The sequence below is a fragment of the Myxocyprinus asiaticus genome, chromosome 7 (genome assembly GCF_019703515.2).
Source record: "Myxocyprinus asiaticus isolate MX2 ecotype Aquarium Trade chromosome 7, UBuf_Myxa_2, whole genome shotgun sequence".
Classification (NCBI taxonomy): Eukaryota; Metazoa; Chordata; class Actinopteri; order Cypriniformes; family Catostomidae; genus Myxocyprinus; species Myxocyprinus asiaticus.
Genome location: NC_059350.1, coordinates 50,210,977 through 50,228,148, shown reverse-complemented (window position 1 = coordinate 50,228,148; position 17,172 = coordinate 50,210,977). Strand labels below are relative to the sequence as shown.

Here is a 17,172-nt window from a genome sequence, read left to right as displayed (position 1 = left end):
GTGTGAAATGGTTGGCTGCAGTTCTGGATGCTAGCGTTTAGAGTTTTGGCTCGACTCCCCCTGTAACAGGTTTGCTTTGCCAGTCAATGCTTTTACCATCATTAGATGTAGCTGTGCTTTTATGCGAAAGTGCAGCGCTCTTGCCAAATGAGGTTTTAGCAGAATTTGTATAACTAGATTTTATATATTATCTGAAGAGAATGTGAGATGTGCTTACCCGTGCAATATTTACTTCCACTATGTTAGTGTGACTACAAATAATAGTGATGCTTGCCTGAACAAGTACCACTAAATATACATGGAATAAATATGAGTGTTGAGTGTGTAATCATGCTTGTGGATGATGTTTTTGGAATCTTTTGTGTGTATGTGTGTTTCTGTGTGTGTAAGGGTGTGACATTGTATCCATGCTTTGTTGAGTATGGATAATCCAAATTTTTAGGCACCGTCGAGCATTTAAAGCCAAAATATTTTCTTTTTATTCTTCTGTAACTTTTTCCCCCATCAGCCCTTTCTCTCTCACATACGTGTCCATGTGTACACACGTGTGTAGCCACCCGGCTCAGTGCAGCCTCTCTTGCCGTGTTATTTCTCTGCTGGGGAAATTGAGCTCATAAAAGATGAAAAGGATTATTTAAGAGAAATTGCAGTGTAATGAAAGCCCATTATTGTATCCCATGGTGCAATGCCTGTGGCAGCAGCTGCTCTCCACTGCTCAATCCTGTTTGTGCAGATTACTCTCTCTCTCTCTCTCTCTCACACACACACACACACACACACACACACACACACTCTCCCTGTCTCTCTCTTACACACACAATCTCTACCATCTCTCTCTCTCTCACACACACACACACTCACACATACAAACTCTCCCTGTCTCTCTCTCTCTCAGACAAACTCTCCCTGTCTCTCACACACACACACACACACACACAAACTCTCCCTCTCTCTCTCTCTCTCTCTCTCTCTCACACACACACACACACAAACTTTTCCTGTCTCTCTCTCTCTCTCTTACACACACAATCTCTACCATCTCTCTCTCTCTCACACACACACACACTCACACATACAAACTCTCCCTGTCTCTCTCTCTCTCAGACAAACTCTCCCTGTCTCTCTCTCACACACACACACACACACACACACACACACAAACTCTCCCTCTCTCTCTCTCACACACACACACACATAAAAACTCTCCCTGTCTTTCTCTCTCTCTCTCTCTCACACACACACACACACACATACAAACTCTCTCTCTCTCTCTCTCACACACACACACACACACTCTCCCTGTCTCTCTCTTACACACAATCTCTACCTGTCTCTCTCTCTCTCACACACACACACACACACACACACACACACACACACATACAAACTCTCGTTCTCTCTCTCTCTCTCTCTCTCTCTCTCTCTCTCTCACACACACACACACACACACACACACACAATCTCTCTCACACACACACACACACACACACATACAAACTCTCCCTGCTCTCTCTCTCTCTCTCTCTCTCTCTCTCTCTCTCTCTCTCTGTCTTTCTGCCTGTCTCTAGCTCTCTTTTTCCTCCATCTCTTACTCATGCTCTGGGCCTCACACACACATAACTCCTTGTTTTCTTTAATGGAGCGTTGCTGTAAGTGCCTTTTGTGTGTTGCTGTGGCTTTCAAATGTTTACTTATAAAAAAGTAATACTCATAAAATCTATCTATCTGTATGTCTGTCTGTATAGATTGTCTATATGGATTATCTGTCTGTCTATCTGACTGACTATGAATCTATCTGTTTGTCTGCCTATATACAGTATATTGTATGTCTGTCTATCTGTCTGTCTGTCTGACTATATAGATTGTCTATCTGTCTGTATGCCTATCAGTCTGTCTGTCTGCCTGTCTGTCTATCTGTCTGTCTATATTTCTGTTTTCTGTCTGCCTAAATGGATTGTCTGTCTTTCTATCTATCTATTTTTATCTCTGTCTGTCTGTCATCCATCCATCTATTTGTCTACCTATCTGTCGTATACTGTATGTTTTTCAGGACACATAGGTACAACAAAACTATAAGGATGATTGCCAAGAATTACCAAAGTGACATTTAGTTCTTTATTTTAGATATATCTTCTTTGAAAATGAAATTTTGCTTTGTGCCTGTGAGTGCACAATGCAATCTGAGCTGTGTATGTGTGTAGTTGTGTGTGCTTATACAAACTACAGATGTTCTCAGCTGTACAGAAGCAAAGATGGTCCTGCAGAGCCCTGCCTAATTAAAACCAAGTGTGACTTCTTGAAGTATGTGAGAGTGAGAGAGAGAAAGCTAGAATAATATATTAGGACACAAATGGAAAAAGGAAATTAGAAATGGAGAAATACAATTACTATACTTCTTTCGGTTTATTCAGTATTGTTCTCTGTGTTTTATAGAATATCAGTGTATTAGACATTACAAGTCAATATGCTTTTATTAGAAGGGGCAACACATTGTATTTGCATTGGTAATATTTTCTATGAAGCATTATTGAATTGTAATGCTTTCAAATGCCTTCCCTGCTGAATTAAAAAACAGCTTAAACCAGCCTACGCTAGTTTGCTGGTCTTAAGATGGTTTAAGCCAATTTGACTGGTCTCCCAGCCTCGCCAAGCTGGTGTTCATATGGTTTAGTTGGTGTGCCAGCTGGTCTCCCAACCCCTTCTAAAACAGTTAAACCAGACCAGTCTGACCAGTGGTAACCAAATTGGTTGCCAGCAAGGCCAGTAAAATCACTGTAGGCTGATTTAAACAAATTCTTTTTATCAAGGCTTTGATAAAGTTTAGGCATATAATCAGGTGTTTGTTCTCATAAATAACTGTAATCACATTTTAAAGCATTTTATTACTTATTCATGGTTACAAGTTTAAAGAGTATAATGTATTTTAACACATGAATGCACCAGTTTTCATTGTGTTGTAGTGCATTATATTCTTGAAAGGTGCATAAATAATTATAATGTATTACTAAGGTGGTTGGAATTAAGAAAAAAAAAGTGAGTATTACTGTACACAAAGTGTAACAATGTGTTCTGTAATTGTTCTGGACCATCCTTTAGGATTATTAAATAGGTGTTAGAGGAGTTGATTGGTGTTTTATGTTTGTGTATTTCAGTGGAAGATGAGAGTAACATGGCGTCTATACAAGGACAGAGACCTGGTAAGAATTTAAACACACACACACACACACACACACACACACACACTCACAAACCAACACAACACAAACAAATCACATATTAAAGCAATAAGCCACGAGAGACCTGCTTTTAACTACAGTTATACAGTGTTCTTAGGCACAATGTGAAGCTCACTGTTATGTGTGGTAAAATCACAGGTACTGTACAGCCTCGAGTGTTTTACTACTTTTACCAAGCAGACACATCAATGTAATAAGACACCAATGTGCAATAAACAATAATTAGATTAATACATTAATACAAGACAATACATTTCATGATACTGTATATCTCACGTGTACAGTTAATTTCACCATATACTGTTCTAATAACCAACATCTCATTCATGGTCAAGCTAAGTTTTCTTTTCAAGTCTCAATCGTGTGATCTGAATGAAGGTGTGTAAGTTGACTCAGAGACTGAAATCTGACTCCATGTCAGTGGGTCTCTGTCCAGTCAAATGAAGATAAACGTAGGGCAACTGCTACCCATTTGTAGTCTTTCAGAAGAGGTGAGAGAGTGAGTTGGCTGCAAGCAGTGATTGAGTTAGTGGAGGAAACACACACACAGTGAAAGCAGTAACCACACACTAAAAGTTAGACCACAGACACAGGCTTCATTCAGACCCTAGTGAGCTGCTTTACTGTCTACTGTCTACTTATAAGGGTGTATTCTAACCATCATGGAACCTCAAAATGGGATGATTTGAAATGCTGTTCATGCCCTGCTAAGAAACAAAACAGTTTAAAGGGTTTTAGCTAAGGATTTTAGTTAGTCTCCCTGCAAGGCCAGCAAGTTAGGCTGGTCTTCTTTGACCGTTTTAAAGACATTTTGGGCACTTGTCAGCTAAGACTGGGGGACCAGCTAAACCATTCTAATATGGTTTAAGCTGTTTTTTTCAGCTGTGTAGGCAGAAACTCTTCACTCATGTCACTCATGTGTGCCAATCCAATTGTGTGCTTGTGTAAAGCGCACAAGATTTAACTAATGTTCACAGTTTATTTCAACGGAGCACATCCGTGCCTGCCCAATGTTTTAGCTAACTTGGCTCAGGAGTAAAAGAGTTAACTAAACCAACCAGCTCCGAGGTAAATCACAACATTACAAACTTTGATATAAAGCATAAAAGTATCTGAAAAAGATAAAGGAATGAGACTATGTACTTAAAGCTGAAGTATGTAATTTCTGTGCCACCAAACGGTTTTCTATTTTCTAACAAATTTTCTAACATCTTAGGGGCAGTGGTGGCTTAGCAGTTAAGGCTCTGGGTTACTGATCAGAAGGTTGGGGGTTCAAGCCCCAGCACTGCCAAGATTCCACTGTTGGGCCCTTGAGCAAGGCCCTTGACCCTATCTGCTCCAGGGGCGCCATATCATGGCTGACCCTGCACTCTGACAACAGCTTAGCTGGGATATGTGAAAAAAAAAAAAAGAATTTCACTGTATATGTGCAAATGTATAATGTGTGATAAATAAAATTAATTAATTAATTAATAATTAATTAATTAAAAAACAACAGCTGAGCTCTTGGTAGGTCTGTCTTTAAAGGTTTATAAGTTATTTTTTAATAAATAATTCACTTGTGAAAAAAAAAAAAAGAATGGGATTTTTACTTCCATAACCAAACTGTTGCCCACTATAGATTCTAACAGTAGCATGCTGCTAAGCCAACGTCTCAAATGCATAATAATTTGAACATTTTGTAGCAACCACTGAGCTCTTGGTAGGTCTGTTTTTAAAGGTTTATAGGTTATTTTTAATAATCAATTCCCCTGAAAAAACTGTAACGGGTTCAGGATGGGCAAGGAGGAGGCGGGAACTGGCAGAACAGTCAATGTAACTTTAATGACACAAATCAACTTAAAACAACATAAAACACAAGCGCACACAGAGCGGCCGCGTGTTCCTCTCTTTCTGTCTCTCGAACTGGCACCCCCAGCTTGTCTTTATCCCCCTCCTGGCTGATTAGGTGACTCAACGCCAGGCCAGGCCCTCCCTTGTCACACCACCTGATTCAGGCCGGGGAAACCATGATGTACTCCCCTCCCTTCCTGGAGGGGAGGTGTTGCCCTTCCGGCCGTCCTTCTGCCGGCAGGTCTTCCCCGCCTCTCTGGAGCCCTGGGAGAGATGAAGGGGGGGGGAGAGGGAAAAAGCGAGGGAGAGAGACAGAGAGAGAGAGAAAAACTCGCTCGCCGGTCCCCGGACACGCCTCCGCTCTCTGGCGAACGACAGCCACTCCTCCCCTGGCGTATGGCAGCGAGTCCTCTTTACCCCCCCGCCCCCCCCCCCCCCCACACACACACATATGGAACGTCTCCTCCCCTTCCTGGCGGATGGCAGCGGTTCCTCTGACTCACGGCGGCCGGCAGCGACACCGCCGTCCCCTGGCGGAAGGCCGTGGCTCCTCCCCTGGCGGACAGCAGCGGTGAGGACTCCACGACAGCCTATCCCTCCTTCCCGGGTTTCGGCACCAGTGTAACGGGTTCAGGAAAGGGTAAGAAGGCGGCGGGAATGGACAGAACAGTCAACGTAACTTTAATGACATGAATCAAATTAAAACAACATAAAACACATAGGCGCGCGCGCGCGCACACACACACACACACACACACACACACAGCGGCCATGTGTCTCTCTCTCTCTCTCTCTCTCTCGAACTGGCGCCCCCGGCTCGTCTTTATCCCCCTCCCAGCTGATTAGTTGACTCAGCACCAGCCGTGCACCCTCACGGCCCGGCCACGCCCTCCTCCTCTTCACACACTGAAAGGAATTTTTATTTTGGTTTATTTTGCCGATAAGCTAATATCTTAAATGGATCATAATTTTAAACATTTCCTATTAATAATCAATATTTCCTTTGACACCTACCACCATTTTCTATGAAAAGTTTTATATACTTGTTGCTATTTTGGCATTGCCTTAACCATAAAAAAAATACATGCAATGCTGCCTTAGATTTGGGCCAAAACAAACTTATTAGACGGTATAATTTTGATGGATAAGTTTGGAACAACCTTGGATTTGGAGTTTGCCTATGATGCCTAAAAAGTAAGCAGCTTGTTAGATTTTACAACTGAGCCATAGAAACCAACCACAGACATATTGTATACACAGACACAAATATATGACAATGATTCATAGATTACGGCATAATCAAAACCACATGCACACAGTCGAATTAGATTTATAGTCACTCACAGCGTGTGCATGCTTAAATAACATATGCATGTTGAAATTTAAATTCACTGCATACACATGATGGTTGTATACTTCTCAGGGGTCAGGGACAATGGTAAATACATGGCATGCTGATTGGAGTGTAGTTTTACAGATGTGGGAGCCGAGAGATATTGACAGGCTGTAGGATGTTCTGCTGACACGCATTTTTTCCTCTCTTCTCTGGCTTGCTCTACCTACGCCAGTCCCCTTTATATGCTCTGACATATTTCATTATTGGGATGGTCTTGAAGACGTGGCTGTTTAGAGTTTAATCTGACTAAAAACCCTCAGCTAGCATTAGCCAAGATAAGTACTGCAGTACTCTAAGATGCCAACTCTCTCTCTCTCCTTGCATATGCTTTGCAGTAAAATCTATATATTTTTTAGTTATTTTTCCTGTAATCATCTAGTCCAGCATTCTACAGTCCCAGTTATTATTGTTATTAGTTTTTTTTAATTTATTATTATGTTGTTTGAGTTGCTAAAGACCATTTTTCAAAGACCACTTTTTATTTAAATTTATTTCTGAATTTATTTTTAGTAATTGGCTCTGAAATGTCCTCTCTGTCAGTACATTTACATGCACAGTTGTGAAACTAGGAAAAAAGGAAAAAAGTCACCCCATTGGCAAATCTTTTTTTTTTTTTAGCTACATTTTCGATTTTGCTGAAAACAAGAAAACAAATATCTAATGTCATTTAGCTTCTCATGTATATTTCCTCTCGTTTTACAGAAAGAAATATCTTAACATTCTTTGTCTAAGTATACATACATGATAGTGCATAATCAAAAACTGTTTATTTTCTAACTGTGCATCCTAACCTGGCACAATACGACAAGTTTGAAGCGAAAAGTTAATTTTTCCATCCACACTGAAAGCGAAAATGTTGCGTGTCCCGACACATTCGCAACCAATCGAACAAATTTGATGTTTAGTACACCGGTATGTGAAGTGAGATTTTTGACCAATGAGATTTCACGGTCGGTGGGTTACAACAAAATGTCCTGTCCTTCAACGATATTACTTTGCAATTCTGTTATATGAATATAACAAAATATAATGCTTACAGTACCATTCACGACATCTAACAAGAAAACACGCCATGTTTGTCTCTCTTAGACATGCAAAAACACACACATACATAACTTAGCTTATGTCATTTTTATATAGTCCGTGAGAAGTGAAGTGTAATATTTGATGTGCCAACCATACATAAAGAAATTGTGGAATTATAATATCTCATTAAGGTACAATTTGTGGATATATAGTAATATTTCCTCTGTTTAGTTGTCCTAAATATTAAACTTCAGCCTGACCTCATACAACCTGAAAAAACTTTAACACTCATGTGATCTCCACTTTATGGCATAAATCACAAATCATATGACTTGCTCTCCCATGACAATTGTACCCCGGAAAATGTAATCCATTATTTGATAAAAAGAGTTCTTTATATATCGCATGCTAATCTTAACTTCTAAATATGACGTTAAAGGGAGCTTTAGGTCTTCTCGGAGGCTTATAACACAAGTGAAACATAAGGGTATTAAATCTTACATTTAATTTGATGAATTGTGTGTGTGTGTGTGTGTGAGAGATTTTTAAACCACATGCATAGATGTGCATAAACATTTACACACAGGTCCAAAATTAACGTTTTGCCTCTTGTGCCCATGACTGGTGAACTTGGAATTCCTTTTTTATTTCGGGTGATGAAACTATTCTGCTTTGTTACAATTTTTTTTATATATACATTTTTTAAATAATTTTTATACATAATTTATATTTTATATTTCCCCCCTGTTTTATTATTATAATTAAAACAGACAGCTTTCTATATTTTAACTTGTGAAATTTTGCTTAGAAAACTCCTCAAATAACAATAATTCAATATATAATGCTGAAATAATTAGTTATTTTTATATATATATATACACACACTATATTGCCAAAAGTATTCGCTCATCTGCCTTTAGACGCATATGAACTTAAGTGACATCCCATTCTTAATCCATAGGGTTTAATATGATGTCGGCCCACCCTTTGCAGCTATAACAGCTTCAACTCTTCTGGGAAGGCTTTCCACAAGGTTTAGGAGTGTGTTTGTGGGAATTTTTGACCATTCTTCCAGAAGCGCATTTGTGAGGTCAGACACTGATGTTGGACGAGAAGGGCTGGCTCGCAGTCTTCGATCTAATTCATCCCAAAGGTGCTCTATCGGGTTGAGGTCAGGACTCTGTGCAGGCCAGTCAAGTTCTTCCACACCAAACTCGTTCATCCATGTCTTTATGGACCTTGCTTTGTGCACTGGTGCGCAGTCACGTTGGAACAGGAAGGGGCCATCCCCAAACTGTTCCCACAAAGTTGGGAGCATGGAATTGTCCAAAATCTCTTGGTATGCTGAAGCATTCAGAGTTCCTTTCACTGGAACTAAGGGGCCAAGCCCAGCTCCTGAAAAACAACCCCACACCATAATCCCCCCTCCACCAAACTTCACAGTTGGCACAATGCAGTCAGACAAGTACCGTTCTCCTGGCAACCGCCAAACCCAGACTCATCCATCGGATTGCCAGATGGAGAAGCATGATTCATCACTCCAGAGAACGCGTCTCCACCGCTCTAGAGTCCAGTGGCAGCGTGCTTTACACCACTGCATCCGACGCTTTGCATTGCACTTGGTGACATATGGCTTGGATGCAGCTGCTCGGCCATGGAAACTCATTCCATGAAGCTCTCTACGCACTGTTCTTGAGCTAATCTGAAGGCCACATGAACTTTGGAGGTCTGTAGCGATTTACTTTGCAGAAAGTTGGCGACCTCTGCGCACTATGCGCCTCAGCATCCGCTGACCATTTTACGTGGCCTACCACTTCGTGGCTGAGTCATTCCCAATCGCTTCCACTTTGTTATAACACCACTGACAGTTGACTGTGGAATATTTAGTAACGAGGAAATTTCACGACTGGACTTGTTGCACAGGTGGCATCCTATCACAGTACCACGCTGGAATTCACTGAGCTCCTGAGAGCGGCCCATTCTTTCACAAATGTTTGTAGAAGCAGTCTGCATGCCTAGGTGCTTCATTTTATACACCTGTGGCCATGGAAGTGATTGGAACACCTGAATTCAATTATTTGGATGGGTGAGCGAATACTTTTGGCAATATAGTGTGTATATATATATATATATATATATATATATATATATATATATATATATATATATATATATATATATATATATTATAATATAGATAATTCAAATTAATTACATTATTTTGGCACACAAGTGAAGCATTAAAAAAGACAATACAAAAAGTGGCTTTAGAATGCAATATATTGTTTATTTCCATATTATTGACCCTATCATTGGCCAACAGTTCAAAGAAATCCATTTTACAACTGAATTCATCAGTCAGTCCGAGATTTATTATAAAAGCTTGTCCAAGGATGCGTCAATGTACACCTGTGTCAGACGGACGCTTTTGGAGCATCTCGGTTGCGTTGCATCATTAACATACCATTTTAAAGTCGCTGTGTCAAGTTAAACCAAGTTTGAAACTTAGAAAAACACATGAGATCCCTGCCTTTGGATTTGCGCTCCATCAAGCTGTGTTTGAACACAAGAACTTGCCCTCGGCAAGTGTCTTTTGTTCTCTGTATAAGCTGCAAAGATTTTTTTACATTTTGTATATTCATGAATATTCATTAGGATACTTGGCTTTTTCTCAAAACTACACTTACCCATATGTTGTTACAATACTTGCAGCATTATATACTAGTCTCTCGGTGTCACCTTATGTGTGGAATACCACCTGTCACAAATAACAGGAAGACTTGCCGTGATTGTGTTCCTCATATTTCCATTTTCACTAGTTTCCTGGCTAAAGTTGTGCTGGTAAACACTTGAAGTGAAAACTGTTTGAAGATACACAGCCATCAATGACCTTTTGATTTGATTCGCTCAAAGCACTTTCATCCGTGAGGGTCAGACTGTCGTTCTTAAGCAATAGAGCTCAACAGTCTAATTCTGGAAGTAAAATTCCCATTAATTTTTTCATAAGGAATTTGTATAGGTTACTGATAACCTTCAAGTGGTAGACCTACCGTGGTATATGCTTCTGTTGAAACCATCAGTCCAGGTTGTTTCATCTTCATTTAAAAAAAAAATATATATATATATATATATATATATATATATATATATATATATATATATATAGTTCAATAGCGGAATTCCTGGTAAAGAATTCCACTACCTATGATCTTGAGGGGGAAAATCCACCTAAAAGAGAGTCACGGTAATCAAAGCATGGCAAAAGAGCTCTGCAGCTACAACCCACTCCCAAGATGCAATGTCTCCACACACTCTCAAACTACTTGCGAATTTGTATATATCTGAATATTATTGAATAAACTTAAATATATATTGTTTCTGGACTTGTAGTCATTTTAATTTGATTACACCATTCACAATGCTTCATGGGATTGTAGTTCATTCCCTCAAAGACGTTATGTACACAGTCTTGTACCTTTGGCTTTTTATCCGATTCTCAAATACTTTTTTCTTCAAATCAAAGTTTGTAATGTTTCGATTCACCTTGGAGCAGGTTGGTTTGGTTTATGGCTAACTCTTTGTGAAGTACTTTATTAAATCCCAATGGAAAAAATTACGAAAAATACTTCCAGAACCAAGATGGCTGAAAAAGCTGGCTGGCACTGTTGCGATCTGTCTTTTTATTTACTTGCCAAAGCCAGTCTTTATTCCAATTTGGCACTTTGCAATATGACCCTACTTGTTTTTAAGTGTTATTTCAATGGTTTGTGTGAGCAAAGGTTTTATTTGTTGAGTCGAGTAAAGAAAAAAAATTGTGTGCTTTATAGCTGATGGCAATAAAGCACAGTGTGTATGTTTGTGTGTTTGGTACAATGATGAGCCAAGTCCCGGCCTGCAGGAGAGGAGAACATATCCATTAAGAGGAGAGATGAAAGATGCTGCAGGCATCATGCACTCTCTCTCTCATTGGCTTCTCGCCAACACACCTACATTCCCTCTGGCACGTCTTGGCCCTTCACCTCCTCATCTCTCTTTCTCTCTCTCTCTCTCTCTCTCTCTCTCTCTCTCCCTGTCTATCTTTCCAAAGAAGACCACTCATGGAGCCTGCGTTACTCACGGGCTCTTGCTCAAGTTCACAGTTCACCATACCTCTCTTTATCGCTCTATCTTTCTCATATTTTGCCTTTCTCTTTCTAAACTGCAAAATATAAATTTCTAGATCAGTGTTTTGTCTTGTTTTCTAGTAAAAGAGTCAATGTCCTTAAAACAAGATTAATTTAAGGATACACTAATGAGCCAAAACATTATGACCACCTGTCTAATATGCTGTTGGTCCTCCGCATGCCGCCAAAAGCACCGACCCACTGAGGCATGAGCTCTTCAAGACCCCTAAAGGTGTCCTCTAGTATCTGGCACTAAGACATTATCAGCAGATCCTTCAAGTCCTGTAAGTTGCGAGGTGGAGCCACCGTGGATTGGACTTGGTCCAGCACATTCCATTTGGAGGCCAGGGCAACACCTTGAACTCTTCATCATGTTCCTTAACCCATTCCTGTACAATGTGTGCAGCGTGGCAGGGCACATTATCCTTCTGAAAAAGGCCACTGCCATCAGGGAATACCATTGCTATGAAGGGGTGTACCTGGTCTGCAATGATGTTTAGGTAGGTGGCACATGTCAAATTGATGTCCGCATAAATGGCCGGACCCAGGGTTTCCCAGTAGAACATTGCCCAGATCATCACACGCCCTCCACTGGCTTGTCGTCTTCCCACAGTGCTTCCTGGTGCCATCACTTCCCCAGGTAAACGGAGCACACGTACACGTCTGTCCACGTGATATAAAAGAAAACAGGACTCATTTGATGAGGCGACCTTCTTCCACTGCACCAAGGTCCAGTTCCGACACTTGCATGCCCATTGTAGGAGCTTTCAATGGTAGACAGGGGTCATCATGGTCACTCTGAATGGTCTGCGGCTAAACAGCCTCGTACGCATCAGGGTGCGGTGCACTGTGTGTTATGACACATTCCTCCCATAACCAACATTAACATTTTCTGTGACTTGTGCCACAGTAGACCTTCTGTTGGTTATGACTAGATGGGATAGCCTTCATTGCCCTCCCGCATCGATGAGCCTTGGGCGCCCAACATCTTGTTGCCAGTTGTCCCTGCTCGGGCCACTGTCGATAGGTACTCGCCACTGCTGACCGGGAGCCCCTCACTAGCCTTGCCATTTCAGAGATGCTCTGACCCAGTCGTCGGGCCATAACAATTTGGCCCTTGTCGAAGTCGCTCACGTTGACTACGAGAACTGATTGTTTGCTTACCATCTAATCTACCCAGACCTTGACATGTGGCCTTGTTAGAAGATGATCAGTGTTATTTTCTTCACCTGTGAGTGGTCAAAATGTTTTGGCTTATCAGTGTATTTTCTTTACACCAATTGTTTTTCTTGTTTACATCTAGATAAGTTTCCTGTTTAGTAAGACTAAAACACTTAATTCAAGATATATTCTCTGAAAACAGGTCTTGTGCAGGTTTGCTTCTCAAGTGAATTGATCTTGTTTAGATATTTTTACTTGGCAATAAGACAACAGTACACATAAAGAAAATTATTTTCCGCAGCGTATGAGCTGTATAGCAGTTGCCCAGTTTCTGTTTGCCCGGCATTGGCCCTGAAGAACTGGTTTTGCTCGTTTGTTTGTTTTTGCCTGTGCCCGTTTCTTGTTTTATCTCATTATTTTCCCCTTTCATGATAATGACAGTATACAGATATCTGTCTGCTGAAGAGAGCTCGCCAATTACCGTTTTTTTTCCCTAAGAAGTTGTTCAAATGACTTTCCTTTTTCACAGTCTGTCTACAGGATCTCACTGTTGTTCTCTCTACTTCTGTCTCTCTCTCGCTTGTCGTGTTTGTTGTTGATTGAGGCTGAAAGCAGCCATGTTGTGCTAGTTTAGATTGATTTGTATAACCCTCCCTAAGAGAACCATCTGTTTAGTTATATGTTTGTGCATGTGTGCATGCATGCATTGCACAATATTCAAGCCTATGGAAATGAAATCTACATTTCAAATATTGCACGCCACTGTTTAGATCTTATTGGTTGAAGATGGATTTAATACAAATAACACTGATGGATAAAAAGTTGTAGTTATGTTCAGATGTATTTAGGGTATAAGTTAGTAAGCTTGTTTAAATTTTTAGGTGCTTATCTGAGAATAGTTTGTTACAAAAAATTTTGCAATTATTTACTGTGGTATCTTTGTTTTCATTTCCTGTACTTGTTAAACTTAACATTACTTGAAAATGTAATGCTTGTATTACTTGAAAATGTAAGGTATTTTTAAAAAAACTGGTCTTAAACTTTCAATTGGTCACATCGACATCAGGTTGTGGACTTGGTGTGAGTTTAAAAATCTGTATTTGTAGGATTTCAATACAGAATCTATTAGAATTCACAAATGCATTTTTTCCATTAGGGGACACCATTTTTGTAATCACATTTTCACTGAAAGCTGATATCTGGTGGTAGATGGATTTTAAGTGAACTTGGTTTACCCAAAAATGAAAATTCTGTTATTAATTACGTCTTTCCAAATCTGTATGACTCTCTATCACAGAAAACAAAAGGATCTATCTGTCTGTCTGTCTGTTCAGAAGAATAGAAGTTCAGACGGATAGACTATCAGTCTGTCTGTCTATCTATCTATCTATCTACAGTATATATATATATATTTAAATCTTCAAGTTTTTTTTTTGGCCATATAATGACAGTGAATAGTGACTGTGCTCTCAAGCTCCAAAAATAACAAAAAACACAAACCGCAGAAAAATAAATTGATTCAACCCGTGCACTATTTTCCAAGTCTTCTGAAGCAATGTGATCCATTTTGTGATGAACCGAAAAAAATTGAAGTTGTTATTCACACTCAAGGTACTTCAAATTCCTGTGTATATCACCCAAATCAAATATGGCAACTATGGCCGTAACATAAAATCTCATTGGTCTTGCGTATCTCGTGACCAAACGTCATAATGTCATTTATTTATTTAATTTGGAGCTTTACAGACTGAAGTCACTATTCACTTTCATTATTCACTATGAAGCCCATATTTATAATGCAATGTAAAGGCATTATAATGCATTATTAATGTCTCATAATACACCTTATAATGTTATAACTTCTCATAAGTTATTGTAACCACAATTATATACAGTATAATACTTAGCTATTCATTGTTATACCTTAGAGTATATCTGCAGAAGTTATAATGTATTTTATATATATATATATATATATATATATATATATATATATATATATATATATATATATATATATATATATATATATATTTGAAATATATGTAATAGGTATGCTTTAAGTGACAAAAGCAATGTCTTATTATAAACATCCATAAGATATATTTAAGTGGTTATAAGACTTACAAGCCATGCTGGAAGTTATATACATTACACATGCACAAAATACAAAATAAATGCATTCAATTTAAATTGAGATATTACAAAAAACACTTGTAAAGCTACAAGGTTAAAATAGATGAGAAACTTGCTTTCGACAAAACAAATGTGTGTTGAGCACACCCAAGAATAAAAAAAAAAATCTAACTGATTCTATACTGGTCTCTTTTTAATAAACTAATGTTTGTGCATCTTATTTGGAGACTTGTATTATAAATAACTTCCATTATATAAGTTTGGCTTGTAATGTATTGTCTGTTATGTTTATGTTATGGCTGTTTATAATAATATATATTATATATTTTATGGTATGCTTTTGCAACTTAAATCAGGCAAAGACACTTATCACTTTAAGCGTTTTGACTGTTTACACTGTACAGCATTTATACTATTAAGTTTATTAGCTTCTGCTGCGTCAAAATTGGATGTTGCTTGTGTTATAATGCATTATACTCTTAAGTATAACTATGAATAGAAGTCTTATAATGTATTATAACTGTAGTTATAATTATTTATGAGAAGTTATAACTTATTATAAGGTGCATTATTAGGCTTTATGTATAATGTATACTTTACAGTGCATTATAAATATGGGCTTCATAGAAAGTGTTACTCATATGAGTTCAGAGTGACTTTGGAGCGAGTATAGCAACAGAGTTTTTATTTTTGGTTGTACAATACCTTTTTAAGACCTAAATGCATGATTTATTTTTCCTGCATGCAAGTTTTTCCTCTCAAGCACCAAGAACTTCTCTGTTTTTCTTTTTCTTCTTGCTCTTTGCTTGCTGACCTTTCAGTGGTTGGAGCCCTCCAATTTGTGCTGTTCCTCCATTTCATTCTACTTTGCATTGTTGTTCTGCTCCCTCATGTCCTGTTTCTTTTCCTTTCATCATTGCTGTTGGCTGTTTGCATTGCATACAGCATCATAGTTGTGCTTCATGTGCCAATACTTCATCTGATGTTTCTCACATCCATCCTCACCCCTGGACTACTTCTGCTGTTCCTTTTCGCTTTAGTATTGGTGCATGTCTGGTCCACGTTTGGAACACCTCATTTATTCCGTAATGCTCTTGCACCCTCACCTTGAGATTTCATCATCCACCCTTCTTGACCCCTCTTTCCTCACACCATCTTTACATATTTCATCTGTCTGTTCTTTGAATGTGTCTAGCTCCATTAGACTTTCAGCTCAGCTCACTGTACCACTGTTGTATTCTCATTTCACAATTTATGACCCTGCTGAAAAGACTAGTTTAGGCCAACGTGGTTTCATGCTGGTCCAGGCTGGTTTGGTGCTAGTCTAGCTTGATGTTTTTCATTAACGAAACTTGGCTGGTGAAGTTGGTTAACCAAGGAATTCAAGATATATTTCACCCAAAAAGAAAATTGTCATCATTTACTCAACCTCATGTCGTTCCAAACCCGTATAACGTTCTTCTAAAGAACACTGATGGAGCTGTAAGGTTGTATATTCGTGCTGTTTATTTTACAATTAAAGTAAATGGGGTGGATGCTGTCAAGCTTCAAAAATGACATTAAAGCATCATTAAGGTACTATAAAAGTAATCCATGTAACTCTGTATTCCAAGACTTCTAAAGCCATATGATAAGTTTGTGTGAGAAACAGGCTGAATTTTAAGTTGTTATTCACAGGAAATCTTCCCCTCAGCCAGAGTTTTCAAATCTAATTTGCCATTTTTAGAAATATTTACAAATATGTGCCATGCCAGATTTCAAGTCAGTGATGCCCAGTGATGCTGGTTGTTACATATGTTGTAATTAATCACATTGTGGCGAGTTTTAATATAGTTAAAATTTGAGATTTAACGGGTTAGACAAAACTATCCGTGAATGACAACTTAAATTTCAAATCAGGAGTATAGTAGATGAGCTATATGGACTACTTTTATGGGTGTTTAAATTGTGTTTTTTGTTTTAATAATTTTTGGAGTTGACAGTGTTTGTTCCCTTTCACTTTCATTGTATGGAAAAGAGCACCTGGGACATTTAGCTAAACTTCTCATTTTGTGTTTCTTGAAAAAAAAGTTGGTTGAAGGGGTTTGCAACAACATGAGGGTGAGTAAATGACAAAACTTACATTTTTGGGTGAACAATTTCTCTTTGAGAAAGTTTGACCAGCAATGCTTGTCTTTTCAGCAGGGCACCCTACCTTACACTTCAGATCTTGACTGGCTAT

General features: G+C 38.8%; 1 protein-coding gene across 2 annotated transcripts in view; it reads left to right on the top strand.

Moving 5' to 3' along the window:
- Positions 1-17,172, top strand: part of pard3ba (par-3 family cell polarity regulator beta a) — a 230,645-nt gene that overhangs the window by 144,602 nt on the left and 68,871 nt on the right. For both annotated transcript variants that reach the window (XM_051702158.1, XM_051702157.1), the window contains exon 16: positions 3,153-3,197. In XM_051702158.1, the coding sequence (XP_051558118.1) occupies positions 3,153-3,197 (45 nt within the window). The remainder of the gene's footprint in view (positions 1-3,152; positions 3,198-17,172) is intronic.